At 47.1% G+C, this 18,063-nt stretch overlaps 4 protein-coding genes across 4 annotated transcripts; 3 read left to right on the top strand and 1 right to left on the bottom strand.

The window, feature by feature from the left end:
* Window positions 1–95: 95 nt before the first annotated feature.
* Window positions 96–404, top strand: FPOAC1_001230 (uncharacterized protein; the record flags this gene model as incomplete). The annotated part of the gene is made up of 1 exon (XM_044845835.1): window positions 96–404. One exon carries the CDS (start codon window positions 96–98, stop codon window positions 402–404), a length of 309 nt encoding a protein of 102 aa, XP_044711751.1.
* A 905-nt stretch (window positions 405–1,309) lies between these two features.
* On the top strand, window positions 1,310–1,969 carry FPOAC1_001229 (uncharacterized protein; the record flags this gene model as incomplete). Its single annotated transcript, XM_044845834.1, has 1 exon — window positions 1,310–1,969. The coding sequence occupies one exon, from the start codon at window positions 1,310–1,312 to the stop codon at window positions 1,967–1,969; it is 660 nt and encodes a 219-aa protein (XP_044711750.1).
* Window positions 1,970–2,678: 709 nt separating this feature from the next.
* On the bottom strand, window positions 2,679–6,338 carry FPOAC1_001228 (uncharacterized protein; the record flags this gene model as incomplete). Its single annotated transcript, XM_044845833.1, has 1 exon — window positions 2,679–6,338. One exon carries the CDS (start codon window positions 6,336–6,338, stop codon window positions 2,679–2,681), a length of 3,660 nt encoding a protein of 1,219 aa, XP_044711749.1.
* A 7,481-nt stretch (window positions 6,339–13,819) lies between these two features.
* Window positions 13,820–16,413, top strand: FPOAC1_001227 (uncharacterized protein; the record flags this gene model as incomplete). The annotated part of the gene is made up of 5 exons (XM_044845832.1): window positions 13,820–14,866; window positions 14,926–15,061; window positions 15,112–15,308; window positions 15,361–15,501; window positions 15,553–16,413. The coding sequence occupies 5 exons, from the start codon at window positions 13,820–13,822 to the stop codon at window positions 16,411–16,413; spliced, it is 2,382 nt and encodes a 793-aa protein (XP_044711748.1).
* Between the last annotated feature and the right edge of the window lie 1,650 nt (window positions 16,414–18,063).

Below are 18,063 nucleotides of genomic sequence, written 5' to 3'. Positions count from 1 at the left end.
AGGGACTGAGCGAACGAATCCTGGGCTGCTCGGTGACCGGTGAGATGTGCGGAAATCGACACGAAAGAAGCGAGATCTGTCTCATGCTTGGCAAGATGTTCAGCAAAGCTGAAGAAGAGGGTGTCATGGATCTTTTCACCCCTGGAAGCCTGTACCAGCACTGTGGAAGTTTAAACCTGAGTCTTGCAACATTAGAGAAAAAGATCAGCAGTGTTGCTGAGTACATGGACGTCTGCGGCTCTTGCATGGGCGTCTTTGAACTACTCACTGGGGTTCGGGCCCAGTTTGAACGAGCTGGAGATCCGCTCTACCTGCGCCACATCCACGCCATGGCTAAACAGGCCAAGAAAGTCCAAATGGGCACCTGGACGTCTGAAGATGACAAGGACGATGATGAGATTTAACTGGAGACTGTATGTGAGAGGTCAAGACACGAGTGAACGGGGGCCATCGCTTGTTTTGCGTTTTCTTTCATCTTTTTTTTTGGACGACATCGCTATGTATCATGGGGCATGGCGATGAATGAGGACCGGTCCATCTACCACTGGTTGGTATTTTGAGACGAATAGCTTTGATATGTATGAAAAGCTGAATGAGCTTTGGAGAATGAAAATCAACGAATAAGTGTACCAGAGGGTGTCAACATGCCCATGAGGAATGCTCGCCAGCTAGACATTGCTGCCTTTGATAACAGCTTGTCTAATGCAAGTAGTGAAATATGAATTATTGTTGTTTAGATGATGCTGGGACACGATAAGTGTTGATGCAATACGTGAGTCTTGAATGATCACATTATGTGTTTGATGGACCTTTTTGATGTGGGATGAAACGTGCATTCGACAGCAATTTATTCTTCATCTGTGTCTTTCACCAGAGAAAATAAAAGAGCGAGAAAAAAAAGACAGAGAAAAACAAAACAAAGGAAAAAAAAGAAAATAAATCTGGATCCGTACTAAACTAAAAGAGATTGTGTCGTCTCGTGTCCTCCCCAGTACGTGAGGTGAGGCCTTTTACCAATTTCCTAATTAGGCCATCCCGCTCACTCTCACTGGCCAGCTCTCGTCACCCCGCTTTGGTTCGACATGGCATGGTCTTGGACGATGCTCCAAGAGTGAATAAAATCAAAACAAGGATTGTGTCTTTATCTTTCCTGCCCAAGGTAATCGGTCAGTACCTTAGTAGGTACATAAGCCCTGGTCCAGTTTGTCAGCCTTTACTCTCCTCTCCTCTCCTCTCCTCTTCTCTTATGAACAAAAACTACCCCCTTACCTCTTTTCCCCTTCATCCTCCCCTCCTCAACATTATCACCATGACTCACTACTCTCAACGCAAAGATATTCTTCCCCTTACTGGCGGTTGTAACTGCGGTCTTATTCGTTACCAACTCTCCCTTCATCCTCTCCTTGTTCACTGCTGTCACTGCACCGCTTGCCAGCGTCAAACAGGCTCTGTTCTCGCCCTCAACGCCATCATCGAGTCCACAGCTCTCAGCCTCATCCCCTCAGCGCCGCCCACGGTAGCCGGTACATCTGCCAATCCAGATCCAGTCCCCACAAACGTTCAGCCTGCTTTTGCACGCATCACTTCAGCCGAGTCCGCTATCCGTGAGCCCCAGCCCCAGGCAAAGACTTTATCTGTGTGTCTCCCGACAGAATCTGGTGTGGGACAAACAGTGGTCAGCTGCCCGGCCTGCCACACTGGCTTATGGAATTATTATGCGGATGCAGGGCCTCACGTGTCGTATATACGTGTTGGAACCCTGGATAGACCTTGGGAGATTGAAGCTGATGTGCATCTTTTTACACGCAATCGCCCAACCTGGATGACTGTCAACGATGGCAAGCCTTCCTTCGAAGAGTACTATGCTAAGCGGGGGGGTCTCTTGAGAGACGATGCTCTCAAGAGATATGAGATGCTCAAGCCCAAGATCAGTGGCATGTGGGCCGAGTTGAAGGCTGGCTGGCAGTAAAGGGATTAATTAGCAGGCGATACCTAAACCACGATGCAGATAGACATTAAAACAGAGAGCAGATTACGAAACGTGGCGAGCGATGTTAAAGTTGTGTTCAAGAGCACTCGATATGTCATTGCAGCCATTATCATTATAATCTTCTTCAATCAAGCAGAAGAAAAATCTCCTGTATTGGTCCACACTCGTCCCTAGCCAATATGGTATATATATGTACACATGAAATTGCACAGGAACCGTCGCTATAAGCCTGTAAGCCTTTCCGATTGCATCCCTACTCCATCCATATTTGCCTGTCCAGCTTTGACCTGAAAATCCCCGCTCTCCAAAAGGTACCGCTTGTTGCGAATAGATATATGATATGTGAGAAAACGAAGCAAAACAGTCCAGTTATTGCTCTCCAACGCCGTGACATCCAGAAACATATAAACCGAATACTGTTCGAAACCCATACAAATGAATAACCCACAAGGAGCGACTTGAAACCCCCTGGTTTTGATTTTGGTTTTATGCGAATAAGATACCCCCCGATGCATGGCGATGGTACTCCGATGTTTGTGCAGGAAAAGCCAATATGCCCGCCCACTGTTGATGCGTAGAAACAAGATAAAGTATAAATAAAACGAAAGCATGTGTGCCAAAAATAAAAACAAAAGTAAAGCGTAATTGTGCTGTACTTGATAGTAAGGGTATCTCAGATTCATTGCTTTTAACCACCGACCTTGCGGAAACCCTCGACTCCAAGTACAGGGATTTCCACATCAGCAAGACTTGCCATTCCTTCGTCGCGACGACGCTCGATAAAGTTGTTGCACTCGAAAACGACTTGGGCCCATTCAGCAAGTGCCCTTCCAGCATAGATCGAGTTCTTAACATAGAGGCCAGTGGGCTTCACAGGTTGCACAGCAGTATCGGTGTAAGAACCCGTGTTCGGTTGGGGTGATGGCGATGGCGATGGTGATGGTGATGGAGACTGCGATTGCGAAGGAGGTTGTGATAGTGCCGGCGACGGTAACAGTGACGAGCTGCCCTTAATGCCCTGAGATTTATCGGATTCATCACTTGAACCCGTAAGCGTGAGTTCAAGTCTTGGGGGGCCACTTTGCTCAGCAACCGATTTAAGCAAACTCGCGTTCTTTGCATTGTCAATCAGTCCTTGTTGGGGGCTGCCTGAGAACTTGCGTGTAATACCGTTGACTCTCAGTGGCCCACTGATGCGGCTCTCGGCGGGACCGGGAAGTCGAGGGCGAGTCAAAAAGCGCTCTCGGAGAGGCCCTGTCTGTTGTTGCCAAGCGAGAACGAACTTGAAGACGTACTTCGGCTCCTCATATGTGGGCTGTGAGTATAAGGAATCATCTTCAGACGCACGATGCTTGTGGCTATTTGTATTGGAAGCCCTGCTTGATGTTGAAGCTCGAGACTCTGCCGTCTCACGACGAACAGTTTGGAAATCATCATCCCATCCAGCGTTTGTGTTACCGCCAAGAGAAAGCACTTTGCCTAACAATGACCACCGCTTTCTTCCATCCTGTCTCGAAGCGTCAGGGGGCAGGCCGTTGAGAACGTTTGTCTCACTATTGGGAAGCTTGGCAAAGGAGTCGAAACTGCCCATATACAAGCCAGGCTGGGGCACATTGATCTCCTGGCGAATGATCATGAAGCGTTTTCCTGGAGCAGGGTTCACAGGAGCAGTCGAAGGCGCCATTCGCCCTTCTTGTTCAGCAGCGTGCTTAATGTGCAGGTAATGGGACCACGTTGTTTGGAGACGCTCAGCCACAAGAACAAAGATTTGACCATCCACTTCATCCAGGGTTCCTGAGTCCCGGCACATTCGCCAAGACAGCAAACGCTGATAGTAAGCCCGGACCATAGGACACCAGTGGTTGAAGAACTCGTTGAAGGTTTCTTCAGTAAGCAGCCAGTCTTTGCAGACAGCCAGCTTTCGCACAGGGTCCTTCGAGATAGCATCCCAGATAGAGTATATCAGGGCCATCATTCGAATTTCAGACATGGTATTGAAAGAACCCATGATCTTTTGGCAAACGTCAAACCAGAAAGGCCAGTCGAGATAGCTGTCAGAGTTGTCTGGGTCTTCAAATTCGCTGTAGAGCACGAGAACTTCCTCCAAGAAGTCGCATAGGGTGAAACAAGCGGGATGGTTGTACATCGAAACCCGGCGGGTCGCTGCCTTCATCATGGTGGCAAAGGTTTCTGCGAACGTATGGCGTGCCCCGGCAATCTCAAGGGAGTCGTCTGAGAGATAATCCTTCAACAGCATGATACATCGGTTCTCGGCCATGCCCCTCATGACATTGTTTAGGGGAAGAGGCAGAGCCATTGCAGCATCGGCGCCTGGCATGCCATCCATGGCAGCGGGGCTGAATCCGCCATCCATGGGGGCCTGCCGATGGATAGTAGTGTCCAAAACGTACAGAAGCTGAGCTTGAACAAGAGCGAATCCGGGAGATCTGGCCTTTTCAAGGAGCGGTAGCCCAGGAGGCATGAATTGTTCGGACAGGATGTGGAAATACTTGAGAAAAATGAAAAACACATCAGTATCACGCCCTTTCCACCGAGCCGCCCAGGGACCTGTCCAAGGAATCCGAGACACCAGCATGGGCAACCTGGGTACCTTCTTAAGGCTATCCCACATGCCCTTTGGTGATGTCCAGGCAAATGTGCCAATGGTGGGAGGAAACAACGCGGCAATGTCGTCGCTCTCACCCATGTTCTTCTTTGGTAGACCCATGTCATCAGCAACTCGTCTGATCAGCTCGGGAGAAAGTCCCCACAGCCTAATCAGAATATCGGCAACGCCTGGTGCAAAAAAGAAGGCATACGCGCAGGCCTTTCCAGCAAAATTGACCAAGCTGGCCGGTGTGTGGCGGAGCGAAAGCTTGTCGACTACGAAACCCATTTGCTTCACCAGGTTGGTAACAAACATAGTTCTGACGCTGTGTTCTGCCGATTCTTCGAGGAACGCTGCTTGACTCGACGTGACGGATGAGTTGGACGAGTTTGTCATAGATCGAGCTCGAACCTTTTCCGCCGGTGATCGGTCAACGAGCGGTAAGAAATAAGACGTAGCTTGTCGCCATTCCAGTCGCGTCATAAGAAGAGTTGCAACGTCGAACAACACTGGGCGGTCAACACCGGGCACGGGCTGAGGAGCTTGACCATCTAGCATTTCCAAGATTACAGTCCACCACTTGTTCAAAATTATTGCCCTGCGGTCGACGTCTTCGGCGCAAAGTTTCTTGGTTGATTCGTGATTCATAGTGCTTCGGAGGAAGGGCAGGAGCTGTGTTTGAACCTGCGACATGCGGTGCGCGGTGCTCTTGGCAAGGAACCCCTTAAAATCCTCGTCGATCGCTTTGAAAGATGACCACAACACGTCTCTCTGCTGAGGCGGCATCTCGACAGAAGATTCATCAGTCACAGTTGTAGCAGACGTGGTATCGTAGGAAGATTGCGGTGTGTGATCTTCTGTGGTGGTTGAAGCTGGTGGCGCGAGACTCGTGGCCGAAGAAGCGCAGCTGGTGTCGGAGTCGGTATTCGTGTTGAGCTTTGACAAGCCCGCTTGCTTTTGCTTGAGCTTGGAAAAGTAGCTGCTCGCTCGGGAGAAGGCTTTAGGGGCGGAAGACTTAAGCGATTCGCTCGACTTGTTCTTATCCACTTGATCGACAGTCAAACCAGGGCGTTTGCGAGTCTTGGTTAATTTCATCGACGTTGTGCTCTCGGATCGGTTGCGCCCAGACAACTCGTCGTTTTCTTTGGCAGAGTCGGTACTCTTCATGGGCGAAGGGGAGCGAGAAGGTCTCCATGAGCGTTTGGCAAAGTTGACGAAAGATTCAGATTTCGTCAGAGGTTTCTCTATGGGTTTCAGGTTTCCGATTGATCCATCACCAAATTTCTTGTCTCCTGCAGAGGTGGTCGGTCGAGGGGGCTCTTCACCAAGATTGTGTAAATCCGACGTGCTCTTAGAGCCTGGAAGCCAACCTCGAGTATCTATGAGGGAGCTCGTTCTTTTTCGGGCGTGTCTGAACCGTGAGACTTCTTCAGGCGCCTCTTTTGTTTCAACGATCGAGGGAGGTGGTGGCGCTTTGATCTCAGCCCGTTGCTCCTCGGGCTGAAAAACGATTGTGTCGAGACTTGTGTCGAGGTTGAAATCGACATTGAAGGTAGGAAGATCGAAATTTGGTAATGATTGAGCATCAGAAATATTCTCGCGCTGCGGTATCGGTGTTGTTGTTGAGGATGAAGGGTTTTCGAGAGTAGATAGCGAGAGAAGGTCCGGGCTGGATTGAGACCGCGGGAAAGAAGACGAGGGTTCCACGGCCGGAGCCATCATCATGGTAGGACCAGTCATCTCATGACAAGAAATACAGAATACTAAGTAGACTTCAACGAGAGAAGCGTCCCGGAGGTTGATGCTCCTCTTGTTGGAAAGCCGACCGTATAGGAAAAAATTAACAAAGTAAATAAACGTATCTCAGATCACCATTATTCGAGGCTTCTCTGGCCGGCAGAGGTACGAGGGTTACTACAGGAGTAAATGCTGTAGGACTGCAATGCGAAAGATTCCAAGTGATTTGGGAGAAGGAAGGATGAGGCTTCTCAGGGTTTCGATACTGGTAGAATAGAACCGCAATTGCAACACAGCAAGCACAGGCCTAACCTGGTATAAGGTGGACTCGTACTTTACCGTAGAGTACCTGGGCTTTTACTAGTGCGGCCTGCAGCTGCAACCTGCAACCTCCACATACAGGATCGCCGCGGACTAGCCGGGGTGGAGGAGCGGCAAGACAGAGGAGGTGATTGACAGGGAATCCGTAGGGAGAAGGCCGAAGTATCCGCCCGCCCAGCTCATTAGGTGTGTTGGCTGCGCTGAGCTGCCATACAGTACATACAATCAGTACAAGGAGCCCCCAAGAACGAAATGAGGCTATGCCCAGAAGGGGCGGCTGCGCGCAGTCGTCTAACTAGGATGTCAGGATATCAGGATGGGGCAACGCACAGATTAAAAGATGGAATAATTGTTCTCAACCTATCCGTACATACTCTGGTCCGCTCTATATTAGAAGGCCACCTGGGTTAGAAAGTTAGGACGGTGGACAGGGCACCTAGGGCCAGACAAGGGGCGTTAATAAGCTGAAGCATTGGCGGGGTGGAGCGCCGTAATTGAGTGCAGCTTCAACAGATGAACCGCTGCAACGAGCGAGCTCCATCCAATTTCGATCAACGCCTTTGAAATGAACAAAAACGTCATTCATTGATGAGGCGTCGAGTCTGAGCGCCATCTTCTTTTATTTGTTTCTTGTGTCATTCTTTTTGGGGAGTCGCATTTGTACTCACACAAGATTGAAACATCCGATAACGATGCGTCTGCATTAGTTAGTACCTTTCTGCTGTGTTATCCCAAGAAAGCTCGTCATGTCGCTGGCAATTCATGTCAGTGACATGCTATTCGTCCAAGGCCACGGCACTCTCCTTCTCCAGGGGTCGAAGCCTGGCGGTACAAGGAGCTGAAGAGGCACAGATTAACAAGTACACAAGGTACATGAGAAAAGATTGGACAGAGGCGAATGCAACCCATGGAGGCCATCACCTCACTGCGCGCTATCACTGAATGGTATTGACAACGAAGCAGAGTGAGACGCAGTGAGACCAAGTCGGGGGCAACAGCATCATTCTTCATCCAAGTTTTTGTTCCGAACCTGTTGTGTCATACATTTGTCTGACACCGAGTCTGGTATTTCAGAAACCTTGGTAGCTATAGCTAACCCAATGGACAGTATCATTGGAAAGCATTGTACTTCGCGACATGCAACTCCCATGTGGAAGCTTTTGTGGCGGCGGGCGAGGCGTACAATAAAATTGACTTTCAACCTCGAACTTTCGCATATACCGACGGATACTCTTCTCATAAATGGAGTCCTGTACAGACTATAACCGATAAAATTCGGAGAAAATTACCCATCTGTTCACCCATATCGCAGTCCTGTTATAGGGACAAAAGGCGCTTAAAGATGATGGTATTTCTGATGCCCAAATCGGTGAAACAAGCGTTTCGGAAACCTCAACTTCCAAGTTTTTCTCGGAAATATGTGAATGCATGCATTCAAGCTTTCTCATCTGCAGAAGGACGGTTAATAAATTAGATCGTCGATTGGAAATTCATAATAATACTATAAGCCCCCTGTCTCTTAGCCGCTAGAGTCGAGACAGACCAGCTAATCGCGAAGCAACTCGGCCGGCCGTGCTAGATGGAGATCATGAGTTTGATCCATCGTTAGGTGCCCCGTTAAGAGACATGTTAAACACTTTGAGCGATAACGGCACGAGGATGGAATAATAACAAGTGCAGTTCATTCAAGCTCTAGTGCGAGGATCCATAATGATTATGTCTGTAAGCCTCTTTTATTCTGACATGTGCGTTGGACGTCTCAACTAACACCGGATATTGTTCAGCGTCCGGTTGCCTGTCTGGCTGAGATTTCGTTAGTGGATTCAATGGGCCAAATTCGTACATAACAACGGACAGCTCGTAGTGGATCCTACTGAGACTGACTCTAGGTTGTCGTCCTTTGGGAATGTACAGTACTGTGAATGAAGATAAATAGCAACGGACTTCATCGCGGTTAAAGATCTGCATCTGATGATTGATAGGGTACGTACTTGATCTGTATGTGGAGGATCCACAAACGTATTGACATTATATCACCTGGGATTGCATCTTGTCAAGACAACGATCAATTTCATCAATTTTCGCATGATTAGAAGTCGTCCATTATTGGCTGACCATGGTGTAAGTATGTATCATGGTTCGTTCAAAAAGTGGAATCAATGGGGTTGTCCGAGATTGAGGGCCGATAAATCACTGTACTGTACTGCACAAATGTAATAAGCTGCCCCCTTACTGGGAACTGGTAAGAAAAAACAAAGAAAAATACGCCATCATTGTTAGTCTAATTTTCTCAATACTGACAGAAAAGGTCCAGATTATTCCAATTTGTGCATGGAGCCGTCTCTCACTAAAATGAAAATACAGAACTAGAGCCGCCGTTGAGAGTCGGTTGCGAAACCAATGGATCGATCGCTTAGTGGACAATCGTCATGCCGTACTGTAGTGGGCTGGTCTGTACCCGCCAACCGCAAAAAAGGAGCTAAAGCGTAGGCTTTTCTCCGTGACAGGGTCAAGACAGGACAGGACGGCTATAGCGTGTTTTTTACCCTTCTATTGTTTTTTCTTTTCTTTTCTTCTTCTCACATCTGTTTACCGCTTATTAGACATTGAAAGGTTATTTCCTTAATGATGCGACTGCAGCATATCATGCAGATATCTAGAACAAAGAAGCAAGTGATCGATTGGCTCGCACATCCTAAAATACGTGATGATAGGATTCGGGAAGCTCAGACTCCGAGAAAGGGGTCCTTTCAGCCATGACCATGACCCATGGATAAGATGTTTCTAGGTAAGCTCATCTCTCACTAAGGCCAATGCAGGCCCCCACCCTGATGTACCACCATGTACTCCGTACCGGTTGATTGTTCAAATAACGTGTTAATGACGTTCATTGACTTCTCGAATCCATTTACCTGATCAAGCCTACCTAGAAACAGAATACTAACATGTTTCTTTACTTATCCGACCCATGGCAATTTCAGAGCTGAGCAAGAGGCGCCTGTTCCGCACGTGTCTTTCTCCCGAGCCTAGTAACGGATCTATCTCATTGTCTAGGAAAAATGTTTCTTGTTGTCCCTCCAGATTTCATATGGATGCTCAGTCTCTGATCGGTATTCCAAAACTCGGCCCGTCAACGGGGCGTCGGTTTCATGACTGTGAACTTGTTATTGTGCTTGTTCATATCATGTGCATTTGTATAACTCCACGTGCTAGAGCTATTGGTTGTCTATTCCGTTGAGGATCTTGGCGGTGACAGGATGATTCTCCATGCTATTTGTCTACCATGCTCTACATCACTAGCCATTCGGTTTCCCCAGCTTTATTTGTTTGCTTATTATGGACGGGGCTGTGGTTGCGGCTGCGTCTGGTGAAGTATATCTGGCTGCCGGTACACCGTAACGTGGAGTACAGCTCATGTAAGTTGGTGACACAACTTCGTAGCCAGCATTCACATCGGTTTCCCTTGCATGCATCATGCTGTTCAACTTCGGAATACGGCTGAGGCCCCTTCCTGTAGCCCCATTCCCTCAGCTGTATCGCCATGTGTATGTACCTATGCATGTGTAACTGTAATCAATCGTAGGGCTAGGCCTTGGTTGGGTAATTGATCCGACGAGATGAACAACAATTGGGACCTTGGCTGCGGCCCTGCAAATAATAGTACAGCTACCACTTTGGCTGTCTGGATCCCTGGTCGGCTGAATCCGAGGTAGACGAAGTTCCAACTTGATGGGCCTACATGCACTGACCAGGCCGCACGTTGCCAACCAGCAACACAACCCCTAATGTGGCTCTTTTTGCCTTTTTGCCCACCGCATCCTTTTTTTTTTGTCTGATACCAAGCCCACAAGCTTGGGGCGATGTGGGCTTGGGCTTCTCATTAATCCGATGACCGCCCAACAAGGCTTGTCTCGCTTGGCATTTGAATAATCGTCCAACATGCGAGGTGCATACTGTCTTTCCATCCTTACATACGACCCAAGCCCCTTGGCGAATTAGGGGTTCACAACGTCAAACTTAGCGGTCGACTCCTAGCTCTACGAAATTCCCATGTTGGAAACTAAGACAGCGGGGCTAGCTTCATCTCTGCGGAGCATCTATGGTGACAGTACTACCATTCTTGCAGTCATCGAAGCGTTGGTATTCTTCAATTTCACGGTTGGCTTGGAAAATGTCTTTTGACAGTAGCATGGCCAATGTGATGGCATGTACCCCTATCTTCATGCACCAGTGTCTGTGGGATTACAAGAACAGAGGTGTTTGGTAATAGTAGGGGTGTATCAATCTTGGCACGAAGAAAATTCCTTCAGCAAGGCGAGCATAGAAGAGCTCAATTGCTGTACACACTAATGCCGTTTGCAGTTTTGACTGCGTTTCACTGTTTCACCGAAAATTCACCTACCGAGGATAACCTTGCCTCGATCACTCGTATTTGAGATTTTGTGCATCAGGTCGACTTGTTGAACCACTCGATCGCAACCGCGTTTCCTTGTGTTTCAAGCTTCTCGTCGAACCTATGCGGTGATCTTGAGATGATCGAGGCGTGATCGTTAGGGATCATGTGTTGCAATTCAATTGCGGCCGACGACGCGGCGTTGTTTGAGAGAGCATTGCATTGTATTGTAAGTTGTGGAAGAAGTAAAATTCTGCACGAAATTTTGAGGTTGATATGATGGTGCTCTGCTTATGTAATCGTGTGTGGGGCTAACCCGAGGATTAAGCTGCGGTTCAACAAAAGGTAGGAGGTACTAAGGTATTCTTCTGTGTTTCTTATTCGATAGGTACTAGGTAGTTTATTGTTTCAATACAGCCTTTTGGTTCTATCATACCTAAGCTGTATTCGTTCTCGATATCAGAACAACATATGTCGTTTGGTCAGAACTGATTGCTTGACTCAATCTACACGGACAAAGGCCAGGTTTTAATTCACCTACCTAGACGATATTATAGAAAGGAATAGCATGAGTATAAAGAACATATGGCAGGTCTCTACTAATCCCAACAGTGAGATTTTATAACAGAGTGCTGTAGCTGGTAAACATGTTGCTTCTCGATGGATCGGATTCAGTCCAAGATTTATCCATAACAAGATAGCCAAGTGCAGGTTAATGACGTCAGTTGTGATTTCATGCTTAATTTCTAGCTTATTACTGAAGACAATTGCGAATTCGGGCTAGAGATGACTACTTGATATGGGTATCCCTTGAAGTCTAATGTGAAATCGATAGATGTAGCTTTATTATAAGAAATAGGGCTCTTAGAGTAACTTTAATCTTATATAAATATAAAAGTATTACTATATAATCTATTTATTTTTCCTTTAATATAAAGATAAGACTACTTTTAGACCTTTTAAATATAAAAAATTAAGTATTTATATTAATTAATTTACTTAGTTTATTTTACTTTAATCTTTATAATTAACTAATTATAGCTATATTAATATAATTATTAAATTAGGCCTATAAAGGTAATATAATAAATACTTCTCTTAATTTAAATTAATAAAGAAAGATATTAAGAAAGCTATTAAGGCCTTAAAAAATAAGCTATTTATCTTTATTAAGGATTAAGCTAAGATTATTATAAATACTCTAGATATATTATTTAATAATTAAAAGATTAAAATAGCCCTTTTTAATTATAGCTTTTTTCTTTTATATAGCCCTTTTAAATTTATTATTAAATATACTATTTAGCTTATAAGAGAAGAATAGCTACTAAAGGCTCTTAAAGCTATTTTAGATAGTTATAAGGACTTAAACCTAATAAAGAAGCTATTTCTATAGAAGCTAAATAATAAGATATATAAGGCCTAGTAAGATAAACTAGGACATTAAGCCAGGTTAGTCTATAAATACAGCTATTAATAACTAAGCTTATCATAGTCTAAGACCATAAGTCAAAGGGATAAGAAATCGGTATACAGGGTTTAGTCAGAAAGGGTCAGTTAGGTAATTTTATAGGTTAGTTAAAGGAAGGTTTTATAGGTTATGTAAGGTTTCGGTTACTCTGTGTGAGCAATAAACAAGTAATCGCACTAGAGATGACTACACCTGATCATCCTACGAGGAATAAATTCAGAAACATACCACTACCGGGTAAGCTGGACATCGAGGCACACCAGAAAGGAAAGTTAGGTTATCCATGACCCTCACGTAATGGATCGCCGTGAAGATCTTGGCGGTGTTCGAAATTAGATGGCGTCGATATGTGGATTGTTAGATTGTTCCTGTTTCATGTTAACCTCAAAGCAGCGGTTAGCTCATGTTTATTCAGCTTGGCTGGCTATAAGAGAGATATCGATTTTTACATACAACTGCCAAGATCTAGTATGCACAATTATTACCCCGTCAACCATTGAGTACATGGGTATTCACATGCTGGCCAAATTAAAGACAATCATGGAGCTTGATAACGAGTTGGTGTCTTGGTTTCCCTGGATTCTTCAAGGGATCGCTTCCACTATAACCGATTGACCAATGGGAGACTTGATATCTCGCTTGGCGCCATCTCATCCCACCTAATTCCCTGATCTCAATTGCTATAATTTTAGTCTGTGCCTCGTGCCTCGAATGAAGCGCTCCCTCGAGTCTTGCTACTTGAAATGGAGTGCTGTTGGTGTCGCTAACCAGTTGATGGAAGGGTCAGCAGTGACCTCGGATCTAACACTAATTGGTACATATCGTCCATGAAACAAGGAGAAGTACGCTCCTTCTGGTGCTTCTCAAGTCCCTTATCGTAGCTACCCCATGACCCCTGCACCAACAGACAAGATGGGATGTATCTGGTTGGTTGCACCTGCGTCATCACCCAGTTGTACGATGTTTTTGTGTCTCGGTGTCTTACCATTAGACTAACTCCTGTCCCTTCGGTCTTACCCTCAAGCTTTTCTCCTGGACATTGTCAATCCGTTCTTCAAGTATTCATTGCTACGGCTTCTTTTTGGGCTTTCATAGCATATTTGTTCTGTATTGAAGAGTACACATTCAGTCGGACTATTGTTCTTGTCGCGTTCAGTGACAACCCGCGTCGTCGATTTTCCCTCCCGATATTGAATCGCACAAAACTTTTGACGATCCTCTCTGTACCACACGGGAGGCCTCCATTTTTGAGCTGCCTGAGAACCAACATTTGCTCTTGATCGCGACCAGGTTCACAAAATGTCAGAACCAGGAGGAAGACCAGTGACCACTGAGTCGCAACGGAATCCCCATGCATCGGCCAGCCGTTGGCGACACCAGGAGTCATCTGCTTATGCTGCGCATGCTTCGCAGCTCACTGGCGAAGGTCCACCACGAGATCCTCACCAAGAGAATACCGACACGGGCGGCCTCGTAAACTTCCTCAACCAGTCGCGCATCGAACCAGAGGACGACAATCGTGAGACAGAAAAATACAGGCCCATCACTGCCGCCGCGGGCGATGCTAACGGAGCCATTGTGGGCGACAATGCTGGACAAAGCCATGCTGGGCAAGACCCCCCTGACGGGAAGACAATTGTTTGCGGTCCTCTCCTAAACTATCGCCATATGAACCAGGGACGCTGGCATGGTAGTGTGCTCGTTGTCGTGGACGGCGGCGGCAAGATTCCTCTACACCAGCCTTACTTGACGCTCAACCTAGCTGTCACTCTCCCAGATGGTGGAAATGCGACCAACGGAGCCCGTGAAGAGGTACGTGTAGACGGACATTGCCTCTACTCCGACCGACGCAATACCTTCTGGGCTTTCGATATCAGTGTTCCGATCCAAGACACCGAATGTGGTTATGACTATGCTTTGCCTGAGATGCGCTTCTCAAGTGAGCACAAGCCTCGGGTGAACCGATTCTTCGTTCCTTCCGCAACCGAGTCTTTTCGCATCATGTTCCACTCGTGCAACGGTTTCAGTGTCGGGACCGACGAGGAGGCTTGGAGTGGCCCAGCTCTATGGAACGACGTTACACGAAAGCACCGCGAGGTTCCCTATCATGTCATGATTGGCGGTGGTGATCAGATCTACAACGATGGGATCCGAGTTGACGGTCCTCTACGCCAATGGACCAGCATCAGTAACCCCAAGAAGCGAAGACACCACCCCTTCCCCGAGACACTGCGGGCTGAATGCGACGACTACTACCTGAAGAACTACATCCGTTGGTACAACACTGAGCCGTTTTCTGGTGTCAACGGCCAGATTCCCCAGGTCAATATCTGGGATGACCATGACGTAAGTCTACCTAGGATATGATTGTGACAGTGGCACGTTGGTTATTAACGGCTTTCTAGATTATTGACGGGTTCGGCTCATATGTCGACGACTTCATGCAGTGCGATGTGTTTCGTGGTATTGGTGGTACTGCTCATAAATACTACATGCTCTTTCAGCATCATTTGCCGCCGCCCCCATCAACCTACACCTCTGGTATGACGCCTCTGTTGGCTTTTGCGGCGACTCGTACTGACGTGCATCAGACCATGCCGCTCTTGAAGCGAGCACTCAGGGACCCGATCCCAATCAGCTCATCGATACCTACGTCGCGCCAATGATTGAATCGCCCGAGTACATTGTCGGTGACCATCCTGGCCCATATGTTGCTGAGCGCTCTTTCAACATCTATACCCGTCTCGGAGCCCGCATCGCTCTCATTGGCATCGACGCACGAGTGGAGGTCAGTAAACTACGTTACATAATGACAAGCAGGAACTGATCTTGAAGCACAGCGCACCCGCCACCAAGTCAATTATCCTGAGACGTATAAGAAGATTTTCTCAAGACTGCGTTCGGAGCTCGAAGCGACGGCAGCGTCAGGGCAGCCGATCAAGCATGTGATTCTGCTTCTCGGCATCCCTATCGCATATCCGGTATGTGCTTTTTTTGCAGACATGACAGATCGTCTGACTAACATGTTGTAGCGTTTGACCTGGCTTGAAAACATCTTCCGCAGTCCAGTTATGGGCCCCATCAAGATTCTCAACAAACGATTCGGACTCGGAGGAAGTCTCTTTAACCAATTTGACGGCAGCATTGATCTGCTGGATGACCTGGATGACCATTACACTGCGAGAACGCACAAGAAGGAGCGACGTCAGCTTATGGAGGATCTTCAAAAGATTGCTGCCGAGTACAATGCCCGTGTGACAATCCTTGGAGGTGATGTGCATCTGGCTGCACTGGGACGTTTCTACTCCAACCCTGACCTCAAGATTCCCGTTGAGGAGGACCACCGTTACATGGTGAACGTCATTTCCTCAGCCATTGTCAACAAGCCACCTCCCCAGGCTGTTGCAAACCTTCTGGCTAGGAGGAACAAGATTCATCACTTGAACGCCAAGACAGATGAGACTCTGCTAAATCTGTTCAATAAGGACCCCGGCGAGTCCAACAAGACAGCCAATCACAATAGCTGCACAATGCCTAGCCGGAACTTTGCAACCATCACCGAGAACTCGCCCAACAACCCCCCTACTCATAACGGCAGTGTAAATGAGAGCGGAACAGAGACCTCTGAGCAGAACTTCTTGGGAAATAACGGCCACAAGGTTCTTCACAAGGGCGAAGTTCAGGCAGGAACAACACATAGGGCGGCATCAAGAGAGACCCATGGGCGGGCCAATGACGGAACACTCGATGTGTGCATCAACGTGGAAATTGACCAGCATGACAAGGAGGGTCGAACAGAGATGTACGGATTGACCGTGCCATTACTCAACTACCGGCAAAGAGATGAGCCAAACACACCCAGGACGTCGGTCACGTCAGGAAGCCAGCAGTAGGACGATTTGAAGATTTCTGTGCGGGATATGTACAATGACCATGCCGTTGTTAAACTTGATAATGCAACCGGCTGGAAAGTAGTGACGGGGTGGACCCGGCGTATGTGGGGCCGGGCCGGTAACGGTTTGAGAAGGGCGAAGCGAACAGGACGAAAGTTACTTGATGGAGTGAGACAGTGAGAGTGAAGAGAGTCTGGGAAAGGATAAGAGATACCCAGGCAGCCAGCGAGAATGAATGTTTCCATGGGGTAGCTTCTATTTGTTTATACCCGTTGAAGGCAATTGTCTGATATCAAGCACACGAAATAGCGGTTGAAGATTGCGAGGAGTTGGAGTAGAACATAACCACTCGAACATTTGGCGGGCTGACAAGGCTAGTATTGTAGTGTATTATTTCTAGTTTACGTTTAATCAAGTACATACTCTTACATTCGCATTTGCCAAGCCATGATGGAAAACCATGTCTTGCATGTAACAGATAAGGAAATTTTCTTCCCCAGGCTCACCAAGTCGAAATAGGCAAAGTCTTTACCGCGAGATGGCTCTAACGTCGTCGCTATCTGTACCAAGCTAGTGGGTAGCAGAAAAAATGACCTCCTAAGTCTTGGGTTACAAAAATAAATAGTCTAAGAGTTGTAGTCTAAGGAGCATAAAAAGACCTACTGATTTCGTCTCTTATGCTTCCAGCGGCCAATTTTTCTGATACCCTGAGACCAAGTTGAGATAGCACATGACCATTCAGGTACCCCACGTTCGGAAAAGCGCGGCCATAAGTTTATCAAACACCCCAGTGAACTAAACTAGAGCTTAGATCCTTGGCTTATGGAGATGTCTATGTTGTACGTACAGTATGGGATAGATTTGTATGTTGGGATGGTGACTGACTGTACAATCGTTCTTGGTGAAAAATTCAGTTGTGGAATAACTCTCTTGAAACAAGAGAAATATCCAATCTTGGTTCCTTTTAAAATATTCAAGGCTAGGATTTCACTTCAAAATAATATCAATCTTTGCTAAACGATAGAATAAAAAAGGGCCCGTGTTCTGATGGAACTGGTGCGGCTCTTCGCGGGTAACCAAAGATAACACGCCATGCCCCATCTGCCGAGATCGGCCCCAGCATAAAAAGGCCATTGTCCAATCAATCTCGATCCCCGGGCAGACCGTAGCTGGGGAAGACAGGCGACGTCATGTGCTCATTCCCCACGCAGATTCTCTTTAGGCCGTGATAAGCCGCGAACGCAAACCAAAAAGATTAGCTCTGACAGGACAAGCCTAGAGACAGACTCTGAGAGAAGGGCAATGATAGGATGTAGCCTGCTTTGCTTTGCTTAGCTCGTGTGGCGAACGGCGGCAGTTCACTTTTTTTTGATGGAAAGATTGGAGGATTTGCTACGCGAGATCTCCATGGGTCCAGGTCCAGGTCCAGGTCCAGGTCTAGGTAGGTCCACGTCTGAGTCGTGATACTGCAACTGAATTCGGAATTTCTGTTAGTCAGGACGGAATTGGACTTGTTCTTATACCTACCTTACTTCCCCCGTCATCAGTTTGCTCCTTCTTCCTTTCTCTCCATCTTCCATCTTCGAACGTCGTCGAACCTGTGTTTTCTTTGCTTTTGTGATACCCCACCTTCTCATCATCTTCGACGAC

This window comes from Fusarium poae, chromosome 1, assembly GCF_019609905.1.
Source record: "Fusarium poae strain DAOMC 252244 chromosome 1, whole genome shotgun sequence".
Taxonomy (NCBI): Eukaryota; Fungi; Ascomycota; class Sordariomycetes; order Hypocreales; family Nectriaceae; genus Fusarium; species Fusarium poae.
The sequence above is the reverse complement of the archived record's forward strand: the minus strand, read 5'-3'. Positions and strand labels throughout refer to the sequence as shown.